General features: G+C 48.0%; 1 protein-coding gene across 3 annotated transcripts in view; it reads right to left on the bottom strand.

Moving 5' to 3' along the window:
- Positions 1-18,898, bottom strand: part of LOC135898606 (scoloptoxin SSD43-like) — a 43,652-nt gene extending 24,754 nt beyond the window's left edge. For 2 of the 3 annotated variants that reach the window (XM_065427654.1, XM_065427656.1), the window contains exons 1-6: positions 18,532-18,640; positions 16,248-16,521; positions 15,011-15,077; positions 4,880-4,979; positions 3,173-3,351; positions 696-808 (exon numbers count right to left, since the gene is read on the bottom strand). In XM_065427654.1, the coding sequence (XP_065283726.1) occupies positions 696-808; positions 3,173-3,351; positions 4,880-4,979; positions 15,011-15,077; positions 16,248-16,521; positions 18,532-18,535 (737 nt within the window). In that variant the 5' untranslated portion in view covers positions 18,536-18,640. Of the gene's footprint in view, positions 1-695; positions 809-3,172; positions 3,352-4,879; positions 4,980-15,010; positions 15,078-16,247; positions 16,522-18,531; positions 18,641-18,794 lie in introns of those variants that run through there. The other variant, XM_065427655.1, reaches the window with a different exon arrangement.
- Between the last annotated feature and the right edge of the window lie 1,652 nt (positions 18,899-20,550).

The raw sequence follows: 20,550 nt of genomic DNA, 5'->3' as shown, positions 1-20,550 counted from the left end.
GCGAGCTTACGCAGAATCTGTGGAACACCAGTGAGTTCACGAACGAACGTCTCCACAGACTGGATCCATGTCTGCAACTCCGGCTACCACCAGGGTTACCACGAGCGGAAGCAACACTTCTGTGCCGCCTGTGGCTCGGCGTCGCTTTCACGAACTCCTATTCATTCCGTATTGGAATGGCCGACAGCCCTACTTGCGGAACCTGCGACTGCGAGGAGACGATTCAGCACCTCCTTTGTGACTGTCCCAGCTACAAAGTGCCAAGAACAGTGCTCGTAACCGCGCTCGAAAAACTGGACAATCGCCCCTTTACAGAGGAGAAGGCTCTAGGACACTGGTCCAGACGGGCTTCGGCACTCAAGGCCTTAAAGGCTTTGCTGAAGTATCTAAGGTCTTGCGAATTGTGCGATCGCCTTTGAGTGTTGTATCGTGTAGTATCGCGGTACTGCGTGAATTTCCTTAATTTTTTTTTTCTCCTCTTCTTCTTCTTTCTCCTTTTACTCCCTTTACCCCTTTCCCCAGCACAGGGTAGCCAGCCAGTACTTACACTGGCTAACCTCCCTGTCTTTCCTCCTCTTTGTCTCTCTCTCTCTCTCTCTCTCCCGCCATGTTTATATACATTTTTCATTTAACAGCTAGGCTAACCTTAGCTGGGACATCCTATATACGCCGAGTATGCGAACAGATAGACGTACGTGGGGGCGTAGTTACACACGTAGAAGCCTTGGTACTTCTTGTCACCTTCGACGCCGTCCAGAGTGTAGTACGAGTAACCGCAGCCGACGTACTGTGCATCAGCCCAAATGAGCTGCGAAGATTAAAATAAACAGTTAGAATAATGCACACACTGATGAATCTAGACGAAAGTAGAACGCTGCCCAGTGCTGTGTTCACTAGACAATCAACGTCAGGCTGACAGGTGAAAGTATATTGGCGGAATGCTAGATTCACTGTAGACGATAGAACGCTTCGAACCGAATCACTAGAACACTAACAGTGGCTGCGTTTCCGCGATTTAAACGATGCTCCGTGCTTTATGAAAACTTCGCGTGTGTACCTAAAAAATAGCAGACGGGGTTACAACGTTAAAGCTGCTAAGCTGTGAATCATTTTTCGAACAATCTCTGAAAGATTCCCCAATTGTTCGTACTGGCGAAGCTCTTGCGCGTAATATGTTGCGTCATCAAAAGCATTATATGCACGTTTTGTGGCTTTTATATAATCGCACATAATCTAATAGAAAAAATGTGTTCTCTCTTAGAGCATTGTGCTTAACACGGATGTTATCATCAGTAATAATCCAAAAAACACATTATAGTGCAAGGGGCACTCATCACTGAAAAGCTGCTGTGACCATGCCCTGGAACTGGGAATCTCAAGCCCAAGGTGCTAAAGTAGGCGAGATTCCAGCCTAATGTTTAGGAGGACTGTGCCCCATGATTAGGAGATTCAACATTCACTCCGACATTGCTGTAGAATGTTCACCCAAAGAGCCGCATGCGTACATTTTATGTTTTCCCTCCTCTTCTACTTCATATACGCTTACGGTCAATCTCGCGGACCAGAATAAATTATTGAATGCAAATAGCGGTAAAAAAATCTGTTTGTCCTATGCCTTCTGACAAAACGAAAGTTCAAATGAAAGTTCCCGGACCCTTTTCGCATAAGAATGCATGGACGAGGGACTGTCATTGCGGATGATATTGACGCAAAGTTTTACCGTGAATAGAAATCTTGCCAGTCAATTCAACAATTTCAGAACAGCCCCTCAAAATCGTGCCTCGACAGTGCCGGCGTATGCATCTTCAGTAGACTTAAACAGTGTTGACACTATCACACTTTCCCGCTATTTCCCTCCCTCCCTACATAAACGACAATGCCAAGGTATACCACACTAATACACACTTGTCTTTGCGTGTAATTGAGAAGGTAAATTATCTTGAAGAAAAAGTTGCACTAAAGAACATAGGTGAATGCATCCATTTTAAGAACAGAATGCAGTGATGCGGTATAGGTGTGTCTAGGCCAATCTGTGTAGTATGCCACGCTGTTACACTTCATTGCAAAAGCAAAACATGGTGCGGCAGTGGCTTTTTCGCGGACAACACAGCCTAATGCCCACACAAACAATGATGTGCCAGTGTGACAGTCCAACACTCATGAGGATTGGGTGGATGTCTCATTTTCACCTTGTGCATTACTTCCCTCCACCTTGCGGGTTTCCGCAGAACTATTACGTCAAAGTCATGAGGTTTTGAATAAGCAAGCAGTTCCTCGTGATGTGGTCTAACACCATCGTTATTTGCTTTCGATACCCGTGGGCCCGCTGCGAAGGTGCCTGCAAGACATCCCCTGGCAATGGGTGGCGTCGATTAGCCATAGCGGGACTTGCAGTTATGAAAGCTGGCCTCTTACTAAACGGGCTGGCTTTGAGTATTTAAAATAGTCATTCGTTTCGTTAAGTATTACATTCCGCACTTAGGTTAACCCATAGAGTTTTCTACAAAACATACTGCAGGCAACTATGATGCTAGCGTCTACAGGGGCGACAAATATTATACTTTAGCCAGCATGAGACTAATGTGCAGTACATGGGTCCGTTTAAGTTTTGTTCTTATGACTTCAGATGTCCTTGTGAGATTTAAAATTTAGAATTCTACAACATACCACTTCATAAATGCAAATAATTCGCACAAATAACTCATGTGCCTCGACTAATTGCATTGCTGTGTTTTAAAAAAATACAAGAGCGCTTCTAGATTGAGAAAGATGAGGCATAATAGTTAATGCCGCAAGAACGTTTCAAGCCGCAAGCAAGGAGATCACACAAATCCATGTACCAACGATCATTCGCATGGAAGCTGAACAGTCGCAGTACCCGATTTCGCTCTAGTAACTTTTTGAAGAAAACGATGGCTTCATCGTTTCGAGTGGGATTCTGTTCACACGGTAAGCTTTCCCGTACCTTCACGTCGCACCCCTAGGCAAATATACTGAGCCTACTCTCGCGCGGAAACTTACGAAAGAAAGGAATAAGCTTTATTTTCTCAAAGTGTACATGTCCACGCGTTAGAGATACGCTAACCTGTTGCCCGTGAACATGCTTTGATATCTGAACATTCAGAAGGCTGCGAGCAATTAGTGCTCCTTTTTTACTGTGACAGAACTTCACCTCAGTGAAGTGACCGATGCGCACGCCATCGTCCCTGTCCCGGAAGTAGGCGATCCTGTCGGCCGGACAGTCCGCGTACTCGGCGATCCAGTTGTCGATCTGCGTTCGCCACGAGCGCTTGCTCTGGTCGTAGTTGAAGGCCTCCCAGGCTGCGTTCTGGCCCACGGTGTCAAAGTTCACTGGAAAGTGCTCGAGGAGGCGAGGGGAAAAGTGCGGAACTTGAGAAGAACTTGTTCTTAGGCCTAGGCTTTTTTGGCGTTTCCTCTAAGAAATGTTCGCGGCTAACCACAAATGTCTCGAATAAAGATTACAGACTCGAAGGGGGATCAACAGAGGAGCAAGCCTCGGGGTGTTGCTGACGTTTCGGCAATGGTAATTGCTTCTGTCAGGGCGAAGAGATGTTCCCTTGTGGAAACTGTGGGTTTTAGGCGAAGTCTTCCCTTGCTCACACACAGATGATATTTCCGCTAAATGGACGAATACATGAAAAGAAACAAGTGATGGCCCTGGCGTCCAATTTTTTCTTAGGACTGCGCAGAAATATATACGCAAATGAGCGGCATGCGACAAATGTAACATTGCATTGTCGAGCAAATTTTCTGTGAATTTCATTCGGGAGAACCACTTGCTAAAGGAAAGTTCTTTGCGAAAGCTATTCATGTTTGTGGGATTCTCGAGTCGATCTCGCTGAAAGTCGATTGTCGCAGTAGACATTCTTATGTGGACCTAGGTATAATGGATTATTGCTGGATTTGGCGCATGTCGACTTTCTGTGTATGTTCTTCTGCTCTGCCCTCAATAGAGTAGATGGGATTCACCACCTATGTTGTCGTCCATGTTTGCTGTTTTTGTGCTCACGCAAGAGGCTGTAAATAAGTTCTTGTTGTTAATATAAGACTGTTCTGTGGAAACTACTTTCATATTCACTGAGACATGGGCCACTCTATGTGGAGTAAAGTTGTCTGTGTGTGTGCGCTTGTATGTGCGCGCTTGTGTGTGTTTGTCTGGGGCCCAATGCATTACTTCATGCGCCGTTAAAGGAAAAAAAATAAACCATCATACTTGTCGGCACGGCGTGGCAATGTGAATGCGGACAGACAAATAATCACTCAAGCAACGATTATTGCCGCATTGTGCATTGATACTTCGCTTGAAATCAAATTTTACTTTCCAGTAAAAGAACTGAATGGCCATTTGAGCTTACAGCTACACAAGTAGCTTTATTGTGTCCTAGGAAAGCTTACTATAATAATTCCTAAGTAGCCTTCCTGTCGACGAACGCATCCTTTTGTGCTTTTCCTCGTGTATATACAATGCAAATCCCCCAATTCAAAGCAGGCATTCTATTTAATATTGGTCTTCATTCTGAATAGAAGTGATCGGAATCTTAAACGGCGCAATTTTACACACAAGGCTAAGAAGACACAATAAAACAAAAAGAAAAAACAACAGGTTTCATGGGTGCAAGTCAAGTTCTCTCACAGACCCAGAGAAATCTGGCCAGCAGAAAATGCTGAAGTACGAGAAAATCAATGTTATATGGAAAATAAAGAAACTCTATTTGATGTGAAACATTAAGAACTTGGTGCAGGACCTATATTTATGCAAATCTTTCTCACTTAATTTGTTCTGTGACTGGATAGGCCTAACGGATGAAACGCGATCATGTTTTCAAGTAAGGGGCCACAATAGGCGATGCACGCTTACCCGTCTTCCTCGCACTGGGTTCGTCGTGCTTGTACGCCCACTCAGAGGTGCACTGATTGGCGTGCGCCTGGGCCACAGAGGCAAGCTCAGAATTCCAGTACTGCGGAGGTAAATGAACTTCATTGAAATGTGGAGGAAACAACAAAGAAGTGACTGGCGGCCTGGCTGTTCATTGCAAGGAAAACGGTGACCGACTCGAATTCGACAAGTGTGAAATGGTAGCATAGGACAACAATCAAATGAACCGCGAAATGATGGAAGCCTACCGAGTGCCCAAAATTGAAAGTGTGTGAGTGCGCCAACTGTTTTGTTGGCTGGCAATGAAATGCAGTACTTGTCTGCGAAATTGTGACTACCTGCATTTACCGCCAGAACGGATGATCGTGTGTTGCCGCTACATGCCTCCCTTTGTAATGTTTACGCCTTTGACAAAGCATTCCACCATGTTACAGTGTTCTCCCCGCAAAATTAATTCCGTTGTTAGTGAACCCAGCATGTTGTGTTTATACATGCCTTCCTTTTTCTGTTGATATTAGCGCTGTTTCTGCCTGAAAATCAATAAAAACTAGCCAATGTTCTCACGAAAATAAAATACTTCAGGTCGGCGTTAACTCCAATTTACCCACTCAAATACTTGGTGGCCTTAAACTAAGAGAACAATTCAGCGGGCTTCTGCGGACCACTTTAGCAATGAACTAATTTAGTGGAGCAGCGGAAATGACGACGAGGTTACTTGTGGCATAACGCTGCTATCTCTGTTCTCTGGTTTTTGGCAAAAGCTTCGAAGTTTGCTGGTGCCTCGGCTCCATGCCTTGTGGCCATGGCCGTGGAGCCTTTAAGAAGCTCGCGTGGCCAAAAGTCATCCCTGTATTCTTCGCCGAGGAAGAGAGACAGCTTGCTCAGGGACACCAAGGACATGGAGCTCTACTCCACGTTGGATGAAGCGTCATCGGATGACAGTTGCATCTCTGTCGGCAGAAAGAGTGCCTAAAGAAATAATGTCAACGCCAGCGCATCAGTCCAAGAGAGCGCAGTGACTCTGAAGTCCCCCCCTGAACGCTTGCCTCACGCCATCTTTTTCATCCCCGAGAAATCCTAAAGCAACCTCCTGTTGTTGATCAGGCAAATACTATTTGCGTTCTCGGAAGGTGTCATGCCGAATGAAATTAAGGACATGCTGATAAATACGCATAAGAATGTCCCCGCAATCGTTGTTTCCAATGGGAGTGCTCTCGAAAAACTGCAACAAATCAAGGGGCTAGGAGGCACCTGGGTGCGTTCCCAATTCCGATTGACGATGCATCCACAGCGGGTGTAATTTATGACGTTGATGTTTGCCGTTCTCTACGCGGAATTGCCTATCTTTTGCAAGCTAGAAAATTACGGTGCTGTCATCACGCATGTGTAACGCCTTGGAAACACGCGCTGCGTTAAAGTATTTGTGATAGGTGATTGCATTCAATGTCAAAGGTGGTCACTTCCTATTCCCTGTTCAGCCATTTGTCCCTGTTGAGCCATTTGTCTAATCATTCCCTGTTCAGCCATTTGTACGAAATCCTATTCAATACCATCAGTGCTTTAAGCTTGGACATGTCACGGGGATCTGTTCCAACTCGTTACTGTATCCCCGGTTCGCTGAACCTCACGTGGAAGACACCGTGCTACTGCCTTGAAGTGCGGCCATTGTAATTGTCAAGTTGTCTGATTCAGACTGTCCTCGCACCAAGAAAGAGCACGCAGTTCCCAGGCAAAAGGTTAGGGACAATTCGTCGCGCAGGGAAGCTGCTGAAACAATTCTGCGTCGGCGTTGGCGTCACAAAACGCCGCCAGGAAAGGCAGTGGCTCAAAAGGAGAGTGGCCGTTCTATTGCGGCCCACAAATTCTCCAGTAAGGCCTAAATTCAAGAAACTCAGCTGCAAGGAAACTTTCTCCAGAAGAATGGCCAGCGCTTCCGAGCCAGTTATTTACCAAAGAACCACATATTGCCAAGGCCGCTCGGGAGCCTGCTCCTGCTACTAATGACACGTCGAAAGCAGATCATCAAGTAATTTCAATGCTTCGTTCTCTCACGGATGCCATTCGAGGGATTTTGTCAAACCTTGCAGCCACGCTTGCTCGAAATGCACTGAAAGCAGGACGCCTTTACACCAGTGCTTGAAACACACGAATAGAGATATGGCCTACAAAAAGGTAAAGTCAAGTGGAACGTAAGCGGACTAAAGTCACACCTTTATCACTTTAGTCAGTCGCATGTACTGTAATGAAGAAGAATATCGCACGGACAAGGCCAGTCGATTCCATCTGTCATCAATCATCTGTCCGATTCCAGCCGGATTGCCAGTGCTTGGTACGAGTGTGAGCTACTCGAGCTTCCAGCTGTTCCTGCTATGCGTCGCCTGACTGATCGTTTGCGCTTGACGCTATCCGCTGCACGGTTGAATACACCCCTTTACGATTGGTGGAGGTAATGGGTCTTCAAGAACATCTCCACCCTGGAACTCCAGTTTTGGAATCTGCCACCACTCATGCCTACCTCCATCCAGCGGACGTCGCAAACACCATCTCTGGCCTGCTCTAGCGCTCTTCGCCACAGAGATCCCCGCTGTGTTCAGCGCTACGGATGAGCATGACGTCAACGAATGGCTGTCTTCATAAGAACGGGTGAGCTTGTGCAATAGATGGGACGATTTACTAACGTTAACTAACTCAAGTTAACTAACGTCATCTTCTACCTTTCGGGTGTGGCTGACTAATGCAGGCCTGCATCTGAGCCTGAAAATGTGCCAGTTCGCCGTGGGCAAGGTAATGATTCTAGGTCACCTCGTATCCCGAGACGGAATCCTTCCCGACCCATCAAAACTTGGGGCTGTGACAGAGTTTCCAATACCTAAGACACTCAAAGAACTCCACGCCTTCATCGGCATCTGTTCTTACTTCAGACGATTTGTTCGTATGTTTGCCTCGAATATATCACCTCTGACACGACTCATAAGTGGTGCCAGTGATCTATCCTCATCGTCTCCTGCATGTGACACCACGTGTGGGACATTACTCCATCTCCTCGCGTGTCTGCCTGTACTGCGTCACAACGACCCCATCGCCCCAACTGAAGTTCATGCCGATGGCAGCGGTATTGGCCTCGGCGCTGTTACTGCGCAGCGCAAACCGGTTTGTTCCGAGAACGTCCTTGTCTTAATGCAACCTTAGGTAACTCTCACGACCAGTTTTTAAAGCTTGGCCTAAGCTAGCTGAAACACCCTTTATAAATGCTTACCAGTGTAAACATGAGCTTGGCATTTTTATGTGTTAGGCAAGCACATTGTTTCTGACCGTGAGGCGCAATCGGCTGGCGAACATAGGTGATATCACGACGCATAAGAACGATGACTTTGCTGCATGCACCACTTGTTGTGGATATGACGGCTTCGTATTCTGATAATATTGTTACGTAGGAAGACGCAGACGAAAAGCTATGTACAAATATATTTACAAGGAAAATACGCTGCGCTTGGCCAAGAGGCAACAGCCCGCGCAAGCTTCTAACCGTCGTCGTCGTCTTCACACTGCTGGCCTTTCGTGATCGCACATATTGTGCCGTAGCACTACCCCCGGCTGCAAAAGCGCCGTCCCGGAGCGACTAAAGATCGGACTCGGAAGCAGTGTAGTAGGCCTTGAGCCTACTGACGTGTACGACATCACTAGATGCCACAGGAGAGGACGAGGTTGAGCCCACAGGAGCAATTTCGTAAGTCACAGGCGTCACCTGGCGCAGCACGCGGTAGGGCCCTGTGTATCGCGAAAGAAGCTTCTCTGAAAGTCCGACGTGACGAGAGGGCGACCACAGGAGCACAAGCGCACCAGGTGAAAACTGTACGTCACGACGGCGGGCGTTGTACTGACACTGCTGAGTGGTCTGTGAGGCCGTAAGTCGAGCACGGGCAAGCTGGCGTGCACGGTCGGCGAGGGCAATGGCGTCGCGCGCATACTCGCTTGTTGAGACCGCAGCAGGAGGAAGTGCCGTGTCTAGGGGCAAGGTAGGTTCGCGACCGTACAGTAGATAAAAGGGAGAAAAGCCGGCGGTGTCGTGCCGGGAAGAATTGTACGCAAATGTTACGTAAGGAAGGGCAATGTCCCAGTCGTGGTGGTCCTTGGAAACGTACTTGGCTAGCATATCGGTAAGAGTACGGTTTAACCGCTCTGTCAGGCCATTGGTTTGGGGATGGTATGAAGTAGTCAGTTTGTGGTGAATGGAACAGGAACGCACAATGTCAGCGATAATTTTCGAGAGGAAGTTTCGACCACGGTCAGTAAGCAGCTGTCGCGGGGCGCCATGAAGCAAGATAATGTCACGCAAGAGAAAGTCCGCGACGTCAGTGGCGCAGCTGGTAGGGAGAGCCCGAGTGATAGCGTATCGGGTGGCGTAATCAGTCGCGACGGCTACCCATTTGTTCCCAGAGGATGACGTGGGAAAGGGACCAAGCAGGTCTAATCCAACACGAAAGAACGGTTCCACAGGGACGGTGATCGGCTGGAGAAGACCGGCAGGTAGCACCTGAGGTGTCTTCCGACGCTGGCAGGGATCACAGGCAGCAACATAGCGTCGAACGGAGCGAGCGAGACCAGGCCAATAGAAGCGGCGGCGGACGCGGTCGTAGGTGCGGGTTACCCCAAGATGTCCTGCAGTGGGTGCGTCATGCATCTCAAAGAGCACAGTCTGTCGTAGATGTTTTGGCACGACAAGAAGAAGATCAGGGCTATCAGGGAGGAAGCTCCTTCGGTACAGAATGCCGCCCTGGAGGACATATCGGCGAACGGATGCGTCGGTAGGTGTAGAGCGCAGACGCTCGATGAGTACTCGCAGCGATAGGTCTCGGCACTGCTCATCGGCGATGTGAGCGAAGGCAGACACAAAGAAAATGCCGTCGGCGGTACTACTGTCGGCGTCGTCAGGCTCGTCTACCGGGTAGCGAGACAGGCAGTCAGCGTCCTTGTGTAGTCGGCCAGATTTGTAGGTGACAGAGAACGAATATTCTTGGAGGCGTAAGGCCCAGCGACCAAGTCTTCCTGAAGGGTCTTTCAATGAGCATAACCAACAAAGCGCGTGATGGTCTGTGACAACGGAAAAGGATCGGCCATATAAGTATGGGCGGAATTTCGCAACCGCCCAAACTAGGGCCAGACACTCACGCTCAGTGATGGAATAGTTGCGCTCCGCGGGTGAGAGGAGCCTGCTGGCGTAAGCGATAACACGGTCGTGGCCACGCTGGCGTTGTGCCAGTACTGCTCCAATTCCGTGACCGCTGGCATCAGTACGGACTTCGGTAGGCGCAGAAGGATCGAAATGGGCCAGAACGGGAGGCGTTGTGAGAATGTCGATTAGATGAGAGAATGCAGAGGCCTCGTTATCGCCCCACTGGAAAGGAGCGTCTTTTTTCAAAAGGTCGGTTAGTGGTCGTGCTATGGCGGCGAAATTCCTCACGAAACGGCGGAAGTACGAACAAAGGCCGTTGAAGCTGCGCACATCCTTGACACACTTCGGAACAGGGAAGTGCGCAACAGCATGGATCTTGCCAGGGTCCGGTTGCACCCCGTTCGCGTCAACGAGATGTCCAAGGACAGTAATCTGGCGACGGCCGAATTGGCACTTCGATGCGTTGAGTTGCAGACCGGCTCGCCGAAAAACGTCCAGGACTGCTGAGAGGCGCTCGAGGTGCGTAGCGAACGTTGGGGAGAATACGATAACGTCGTCCAAGTAGCACAAGCACGTGGACCATTTGAAACCGTGAAGAAGGGAGTCCATCATGCGTTCAAAAGTGGCAGGAGCGTTACATAGGCCGAACGGCATCACCTTGAATTGATAAAGACCGTCGGGTGTTACAAAGGCAGTCTTCTCGCGGTCGAGATCGTCCACGGCAATCTGCCAATAGCCGGAGCGAAGGTCAATAGAGGAGAAATAGCGAGCACCGTGGAGGCAGTCGAGGGCGTCATCAATCCGAGGTAGGGGATACACGTCCTTTTTGGTAACCCTGTTAAGGTGCCGACAATCCACACAAAAGCGCCATGAGCCATCCTTCTTTTTTACCAGCACAACCGGTGACGCCCAAGGACTACATGACGGTTCAATAATGTTCTTGGCAAGCATTTTGCGAACTTCTGCGTGAATAACTTGACGCTCAGCTGGGGACACTCGATACGGGCGGCGATGAATAGGAGGGGCATCGCCGGTATTAATGCGATGTTTGACAGCTGTAGTTTGGGCCAAAGGACGATCGTGAAAGTCAAAAATATCGTGGTAGGAAAACAGAACGCGGTAGAGTTCAAGAGCGTGCTCGGAGGGCAAGTCGGGGGCAATCATTTTCCGTAAGTCAGCGATGGTACAATTTGTCGACTGCGATGGTAGAGGAGTATCGGATGAAGTGTCGTCTACTGCAATGGATGCTACTGAGTGATCCTCGAATGAACAAAGCTGGGCCAAAGACATCCCACGTGGCAGCACTTGTGTCGTCAAGCCAAAGTTGACCACTGGCAGGCAGACGCAATTCGCCGTAATAGATAAAACTGTATGGGGTACTGAGATCTCGTGTGTAAGGAGGACGTCTTGCATTGGAGCCGCGATGTAGTGACCGTCGGGGACTGGTGGGGATGACACTAGGTCAACGTAGGTCAGTGCCGAAGGTGGAAAGCGAACGAAGTCGGCGGAACTGAGGCGACTGGTGTGGGGTTCAGCAGGATCCAGAACAGGCAGGTCAAGGCGGAGAGTACTGGCGGAACAGTCGATGAGAGCAGAATGTGTGGAGAGGAAGTCTAAGCCGAGGATGATGTCGTGGGGACAGTGGGCGATGACTGTGACTGTGATTGCTGAGCGATCGGCGAAGGAGACGCGGGCGGTACACATACCAATTACGGGGGCTGTTCCGCCATCGGCGACACGGACAACAGGCGACGTGGCGGGCGTGATAATTTTCTTGAGCCGGTTACGAAGGTCAGCGCTCATTACGGACAAATGCGCTCCAGTGTCTATGAGAGCAGACACAGAAACACCGTCGACTTGCACGTCAAGAAGGTTCAGATGAGTGGGCAAAGTCAGTAGAGGATTTGGCGGCGTAGGGAGCAATGCAGCGTCACCTCGAGGCGCTGCATCGTCTAGTTTTCCGGCTGGGAGCGGCGTCCGAAGGGAGTCGGCGAGTAGGAGCGACGGGGCTGGGGAGAGCGAGATTGTCGTCGTTGGGGCGAAGGCGAACGATAATAGGGGCGGTTCGTTGCAGGAGAATCAGTGGCGGCATTATCGGAGCGTGCGGCATAGGGACGAGAAGGGCCACCTGAGGGGCGAGAGTAGGCAGTATAAGTAGACCGGATCGGGGAACTCCAGCGACTACGACAGTACCGAGAAATGTGCCCGATTCGATGGCAGTGGAAACAAATAGGCTTGTCGTCAGCAGTGCGCCATTCAGATGGGTTGCGGAAACGTGGTGGGTAAGAAGATGCGGGACGGGGCGAAATCGAAGAAGCCGGGCGGGTATCAGGGCGATGGGCCGAGCAGATCGTGTGAAGACCCATGTTTTCAAACTCCTGGCGGACAACTGCCTGGATCAGTGAGACCGTGACTGCAGATGTGTTGGTGGGACTGGAGTCGAAGGCAGCCGGATAGGCGGCCTCGATCTCACGCCGGACGATCCGGGTAACATCGGCAGTGTTGTTGGGACGAGGAGCGTCGGCACAGGAAGATGTCGCTGGGGTGTTGGGCAGACGGGCAAACTGCTGGTCAATACGTCGGCTTTTGGCGAGTTCCAGGCGGCGGCACTCTTTTATAACAGCATCCACCGTGGCTACGTTGTTGCAAACGAGCAAGTTGAAGGCGTCATCGGCAATGCCTTTGAGGATGTGGGAAACCTTGTCTGACTCAGTCATGTGGGTGTCAACTTTGCGGCACAGAGCCAAGACGTCCTGAATGTACGTGACATAGGGCTCTGTTGACGTCTGCACACGGCCGGAAAGCGCCTTCTGCGCGGCAAGTTGTTGACCGTAGGGGTTGCCGAACAAGTCTCGAAGCTATGTCTTAAGTGAATCCCAACTGGTGAGCTCATCTTCGTGCGTGCGATACCAAACTCGAGGTGTGCCACCGAGGTAAAAGACTACGTTGGCGAGCATAATAGTAGGGTCCCACCGGTTATTGCGGCTGACGTGTTCATACAGGCTGATCCAGTCATCGACGTCTTCCCCATCTTGGCCCGAGAATACGCCAGGATCACGGGGAGCGGGGAGAGTGATGTAGGTCGGCGAAGTGGCAGCAGGTGTCGGAGCCGGCGGAGTCGGGTTGTCGTCACCGGGAGCCATGAAGAAAGGCTCGACGTACCGTCCACAGCGAAGCTCCGTGACGAGGTACAGGGAACGTCCAGCTCTACCAGATATGTTACGTAGGAAGACGCAGACGAAAAGCTATGTACAAATATATTTACAAGGAAAATACGCTGCGCTTGGCCAAGAGGCAACAGCCCGCGCAAGCTTCTAACCGTCGTCGTCGTCTTCACACTGCTGGCCTTTCGTGATCGCACATATTGTGCCGTAGCAATATTACAGGTTTGGACATGTTAGGCTCAAAGAGCACAATGATTGGAAACATATTAGTACTGTAACGGGGTATATTCAGCAGTTCTGCGGGTAGCATCAGGTCTAAAAGAACAGTCAGGTGACGCAAAGCAGCAACAAGCTGGAATCCCGAGCAGTCCACACTCGTGCCAAGCACTGGCTATCCTGCTGGAATGGAACAGACGATTTGTCTGATGATGCTTGCCCGCTTGAAGTGGTATGGTACCTAGAGAACCACAGCGTGTATCCAAATTGGCTGGTTTTCGACGAGACTGGTCATGAATAGGGAGTGTTGTTGATCTCGCTACGTGTATCCAGCGTCACACGTCATGTAAAATGTAATCTGCAGTTTAGTTATTGGATATCAAGGGTGCATATGATCTCGAATTACCTATTCATGACAATGTTCTTTGTGTGTACCGACGATAGCCAAACCGCACGACACTACACGTACCGTGACGTTCCTCAGGGCGGAGTACTATGCCCCGCCCTATTCAACCTCGCACTCGTAGACTTAGTGTAACATCTCCCAGCAGCGATGAAGATATCAATCTACAGAGGTGACATGTGCGTATGGAATTATGGTGTGACACATCGACAGATGCGTCCAAGGCTTCGAAATGTTGTTACCCTGACAGCGGTTTACTTCCGTAACTAAGGTCTCGAAACATGATCACGCAAATGTGCTCTGGCAGCATTTAACGCAAACCAATGACACCCTACGCTGTCTCCACAAACCCTCGGATCATTTCTTACGGGAGCACTCGTTTATTTCTTCGTATAATAATTGATAGAGATCTCTCAAGGAGCCCGCACGTGATCTACTTGAAAGAGCGCCTCATAAACATTTCCCCAGCTTTTTAAAGTTTCTGGGCAGAAAGACTTGGGCAATGTCTTTGTATGCAATGTTGAAATTGTATACAGGGCACGTTTCTCGTTTATTTGAGAAACAGTTGGTCTGTACCGACGAAAACTTTCAGGACAAATATTTGTGCCGTACAACATATTCAAGTTCGGGCTCACAGTGTTCGTCTTGATTTGCCAAAATACATGTCAACAGCGGCGACTGTTGCAATCGCCCGGGACCAGCCAATGCAAACACACATTTCACATTGAAGTATTGGAATTCAGCAGTTAAATATTTATTACCAACAGTTTTAACACTCTCCTAAATAGAAAAAAAATAAACATTATTTCTTTCAATTCAAGCGCAAGTGTATTTCATAACGAAATTTGCCGTAAAAATAATAAATTTTTAATAATTGGTCTGTGCTTTAGGCCGTCAAAGACTAATGAGCAATACAATTGTAGTTCTATTGCGATGAGATAACGTGAAAAGAGAAAAAAAAAACGTCGAACATAAGTATGCGATGAAAAGCCTTAATTAAATACAGAAAGTCGCTCCTAGGGCAACTGCTGCGCTCACGTGGACACAATTTGTCGCATTGAACAGAAAAATATAAAGGTAGGCTAACTCTATGTTACTTTATAGGGGTAAATATTTCTTGAAAAACTTATTTCGTATTACTCTACCAGCTAGCTTACCAGCTTCCGCATGTTAGCCGCCGGTGGGAATCCAGGAAGAAGACCAAATGCCACTTTGCTTCGGAACCTGCGTAAGAATAGGTGAGACGTCTTCTTTCACAGAAGCGATCACGTCATAATATGTGATCGTGCCGACCATGATGTATACACATTTCACTCGTGACTGCCACGTCTGTGAGAACTTTCCGCTCCAACGACGAAACAGTTTACACAGAACTGCTGGTTATGCCTGCCTCTCTTATCTAGGCCACATTAGGTACATTCCCCCAAGTGCTTTTGTACAGTGCATCAGAATCACATTTTATACTCCCAAAATTTGGAAGGGACTTTACATAAACAGCCACACTTCAATGGGTACGGAGTACCAGGTAACATGATATGACAGCTAAACATCGATGTTACAAATTACCTCCAATCCTTACAAAAAAAATCTGAGTACTACTACTAAGGGTATGCATCCAAGATATGAAGTCAGACATATCAGCTGAATGGAAAGGTTTTAATAAAATGCATGCAGTCATCTTTTAAGAAAGTTGACGCTATTGTTTGATGTGGACCATTATGTTGTTCATAGGGACAGAAAGCAGCCGTTGAGTTCTTCTAATAACCCGAGATAGCGCAAAAATCTACGATGCTGCAGAAACATGTGAACACGTAAGATGATGTAGGACCCTTATGCTGACGCCAGAATGCCTGAGTTACAGCCAGCTTTGTTGTTGTTCTTCTGAGTGGTTGGGGTTCATACCCACAGTGGGAGATTGGCCGCGAGTCAGGTGATTAAATTAAGGGAATAAAAACAAGGGAATTAGCAATTTGAACGTTGCGGCTTAGAGAGTAAAATTTTTGTGTCTTCATTTTGATAATTCCCCCTTCTTTTCTCTCGTAGTAGCTGCCTGCGCACGTTTATTTTTTTTTTCTCCAGCGACCTAGCAGGTTAACCTCTTTGTTTAGTCAAAGAAGAGAGACTTTTACCAGAACAAAGAGCACGAGGAAACGCTCACTTTGTTAACTCATATGAAGTGGTTGCTTTTGGCATCGAACCATCGTGTTTTCACACATGCACATACACACGCGAACAGACATACACAAGCACCACGCACTTAAACACACACAAAAAATGATTAACACCCATAGCGTACCAGCCCATTAAAGAAACATGTAAAACGCGGTTATGTCCCTGATTTGCCTTAGGGTCTCAGTTTGATCATAAACAAAAAAAAAACACGGGCATCCTCACCTGTTGTGCATTTTTAGAATAAGCTGCCTCTCTCTTGCGGTAACTCCACTGTCACGAATTCGGCAACGGGGATTGGGAGGCTTGCAGGCCGTGTGCAACGTGTCCCCAGCCACTTGGTAGTATTCGGGTCGGCACATAGACGCCAAGTACAGCAGGGAAAACGACCTCCACTGTGGCAGAGGCCCGTACGCGATTGCCAGATTCGTGGAAGGATACGCTCCAGACATGGTGTGGTACAGCACCCACTTGAGCACCACGTTCATGGTTGACAAAGCTGCGTCATGAATAAATGCGTAGCCAACAGGTAATTAAGCCAAGCAAACCACAGGGAAAACTATTCGTGGATTTTAACTGAAGTGTAAGAATTACCGGCTCAAGATAAGTCAAAGTGGACAAAAAAAGCGATTCGTCGCTGTTGGGATCCTAGCGTACACCTTCCACAAAACGCGTGCGTTAATATAATAATTGAGCTATAGCGGTGGCAGTTCAAACGTCCACATCTTCGGGCATTTATGTATGCTTACTCTGCTCTTCCGCAGTCAGTTTAATTCCGCTGGAGATAAAAGCGTCGCGTCTGTTAGATTTTGCCAGAACTGATGTCATCCTGTTAGAGCAAATTTTTTCTTGATACTGCACACTACTCCTTTGCCCTTTCCATCACTTGGCCATGTAACTTGGCCAGGTGTAACGAATGCAGAACATCGGGTAACGTGGACATTTACTTAGTCCCTTGATTATAAGGTTCCTATGCACTAGAAAACAATGTGCAGGATGGGTGAAATATATAGTTTTTGGTCGCCTCAGGATCCTGAACGGCGGCTTTCTCATATTATTGACGAAAATGGCCGTAAACTTCCAGCCGAAGCCTCATCATGTAGGCAGCGCAAGAGCGGCGGCTACACAGAGAGAAAAAAGAAGCACACAGGTCACGCGCTGAACTACAAGTTCCACTATCGTCCATTTGGTAAGACTGGTGACTGCCTTTAGGAGAGATAACGCCAGCACAACAGCAATTTAAAAGAAACGCCTTCACATCTGTAAGTGCAACGCCGGTCACGTGACTGTAAAATACATTTCGGAGGAGGATGTGATAATCAGGCAGGCGGATAAAACCCATGAATTTCGCATTTCAGTTTCTTTTATATCAACCTGGTTGTTTGCAAAATCAGGCTTTTCTAAAGATTTGGCCTGATCTATTGATATGAGGCCTGCTACCACTTCCGTTTTTTTTTGTACTGATTTCTCGCAGGTTGCAATAAATTGCCAGCTGTTAGTTCAGCGCTTGTGCTGCGTGCTTATTTTTTCTGTGGGTGCCGTCCCTGATGCCGTCATAATAAGATGTAACCAACGTCTCCAATTTTACACCTCATTGCCTTTCATGCCTATTACGCAAAAAATAAATTAAAAAGAAATAAAACGGAATGAAACTAGACAATGAAAGAAGCAAATAAAAAACTAATTGAAACTGAGAAGCACTCGTGGTGCGAGGTAAAATAAACAGATAGGTGTCACTGATAGAGATATAACTGCAGCAGCATGTGTGGGCTACTGAATGTTAGTCGATCATTTCTATAGTTGATAAGATGAAGAAGTGGTGTCGGACAGCTTCATATTATTATTATCTTATACCCGGTTTTGATCTGATTATTTCCTTTTTTCTCCAAACACAAAACGCTTACTTTTAAACTCACACGCCCAAATTGTTAACTCCCTTGTTATCATTATTATTTTTAGGCACCTAATTAAACCGCCCGATTCTTGGCCAATCCCCCACTGTGGGTATGTGCCACGGCCACTAAGGACAACAACAACAACAACAACAACAGCTTCAACTGAGTGCACTTCCGCGGGACAGAATGCGTGATTTCAGGCGGTGGTACAGCAATACAAGAACATGTTGACATAGCTATCCAGGTTAAAAGAATACAAAAAGCAGCCCTCAATGAACAACTGCTATGACAACATTTCCTATTTGCATAAAGGTCGCAGTTGCGGTGTTAAACTACAGGGGTCGAACTAACAAACAATTTTCTAACAAAGCATTTTGTCCGGAGAAGTTTCTTGGCAAGAGTCGCTCGCTTTCTGTGAGGAGATCGACCAGTTCAACGGGGCCTGCTCCCACCAGCGATTCTCGAGTAGGTACTTTATTGCGAACACGAACTGACACATACGCTCGCCCGTGCTTAAGAAGAGATGGCTTTTTTCGTGGAATGTGACGGTATTAACTAATGCGCGCCATTATTTGTCTCGCAGTATATTCAATCGCGCACACAATCGCACCCACACATGTGCCAACTGCAAAAGCCCCCGACTCTCGAACGAAGACGTCGGCGATTCGTTGCTGCTCCCGCTGCTATTTTTGTGCGAATCAATGGCCCGGTGCGCTCTCCGTGTGAAACTAGAAAAAAAACAAGCAAGCACAGCGAGGTCTAGCCTTTCGACCCAGAGGACGGAATCGAAAATTCTCGAGCAGCAATACCTCAAAGAGGTAACTAACAAAAAATAAGCAGCCAACTATCGCGGGAGCTAGAAGTAGTATAGCCTTACCAGAAATGGAGTTCCGGGAATGTCTCACTTAGTCGCGGCTGAAGCACGCCGAGACCGTAAACACTGTCAAAGGACCAGCCGAGGTTTGGTGCCGGCCCCCCTCCCCCCCTCCAACCCAGCCCTAATAACGAAGCTGGCGTGGGCGACAGGCTTGCATATTCATGAGCGAGGAGGTTGCGAGCGAGGACTCTGCCGCGTTCTCGTATTTTCTGCGACAAAAACAAGAAAAAAAAGGAAAGAAGGAAAAGAGAGAAGGAAATGAACGAAGGCGGTCGTGTTGCTTCCGTGTCACGCGTCACGTTCTCCGAGCACGCGGCACTTTCAGTTGATAACGACGGCAAACTTGATGTGTGCCAGAGTTCTGGCTGGCGACTCCTTTCGTTGGTGGAAGTAATTGCTCCTCTCATATTTAACTCGCCGCACTTGAAACTCGGCGATGCACATGAAAGGAGAGCGGTCGTTGTCCTTTCTGTCGAAGCTGAATGAGCGTGCACCTTGTGGTAAACGAAAGAAAACAAAAGAACTCTGCACAATGCGTAACATTTCGGAGAAGCGCTGCGCTCACTACCGTGGCAGAAGTAATCGGCTTCACTCTACCTGCTGCTGGAGAGTATTCTTGTTCTTGTTCTTCTAGTGAAGTGACACAACCCACTTTGGGGGATCGGTCATGAATCGGGCGGTCAACGAATTTTCGTTAAGCGGTCAAGTGAGAACGTGTTAGGTGCTTTCATTTTGTGATTCAGTATAAACAGCAAAGGAACTTCGCCATATCACTTCCAAGATCACGCTGTCCTTTCAGAAGGCTCCCGGAAATTCGAACTGTCGTGTGTTCATGCTTGATTCCGGCCCTGCGGTGCGGAATGCCAACAGCGCTCTCCAGGTTCGACATTATACACTACTGTGCAAGCTATGACTTTCAGAAATTTCTACTGCATCCTCTCGGATGAGTCACATATGTGCGACCATTGTACATTTGAATAGACCACCCAGCACCTCTCCTGCCGCTTCTGAGCGTGATCAGCCGCTTGCGTGGTCGACTACTAACAAATACGCTTCGGTGCATGCCTTCACTTCCTCTCCTGTAGGTGCAGGACGTCAGCTATCGTTAACAGAAAAATGTACTCGAGCTCTAGTGACTTCTTGCGAATCAACAAACTTGAGAAAATGCGACTTGATAGGGCGTGTTCGGTAATTATGTATTTCAAGACAAAATATTTCTATAGCTGAAAAGGAACACAAATTTTGTCATTGCTGCGCTAGTGAATGCGCTATACAGCAAGGGCTGCCACATGGTGCGAACTCTGACGTTGTCTGCCATGCGCATCGGTTGATTTTAACGATTAGCGTATATACTTTTGTCGTGAGTAAATAAACTGAGCTGTAAGTTGGCGTCTGCGCTTGTCTTCTTCAACCTGTCCGCATCTTCATTCTTTTCAGTGCTAATTTTTATCTTGAGAAAATGCTTATAGATCCCCTGTGTAGGCTTCTATGCGCACGAACTCTGTCTGCTTTTGTCTTTCCCTTCTTTCGTTAAATACCTCATCCCCTTTCCACAGCTTATGGTGCACAATCAGACGTCCTTTTGTTTAGCGTTCCTGCTTTTTTCATGTTTATCTTATGAGTGATGCAGGCCCTGAAATAACTTTCCAATGGCTTCTAAGTCACTGTGGCATTACCGGCAACGTTTGGGCCGATCAAGCTGCCCGTTCAGCCCATACTGAGGACCAGCACGTACCGGTACCACTTTCTAGAACTG

The sequence above is a fragment of the Dermacentor albipictus genome, chromosome 8 (assembly GCF_038994185.2).
Source record: "Dermacentor albipictus isolate Rhodes 1998 colony chromosome 8, USDA_Dalb.pri_finalv2, whole genome shotgun sequence".
Taxonomy (NCBI): Eukaryota; Metazoa; Arthropoda; class Arachnida; order Ixodida; family Ixodidae; genus Dermacentor; species Dermacentor albipictus.
Note: the sequence above shows the minus strand (reverse complement) of the source record. Positions and strands in the feature narration are given on the sequence as shown.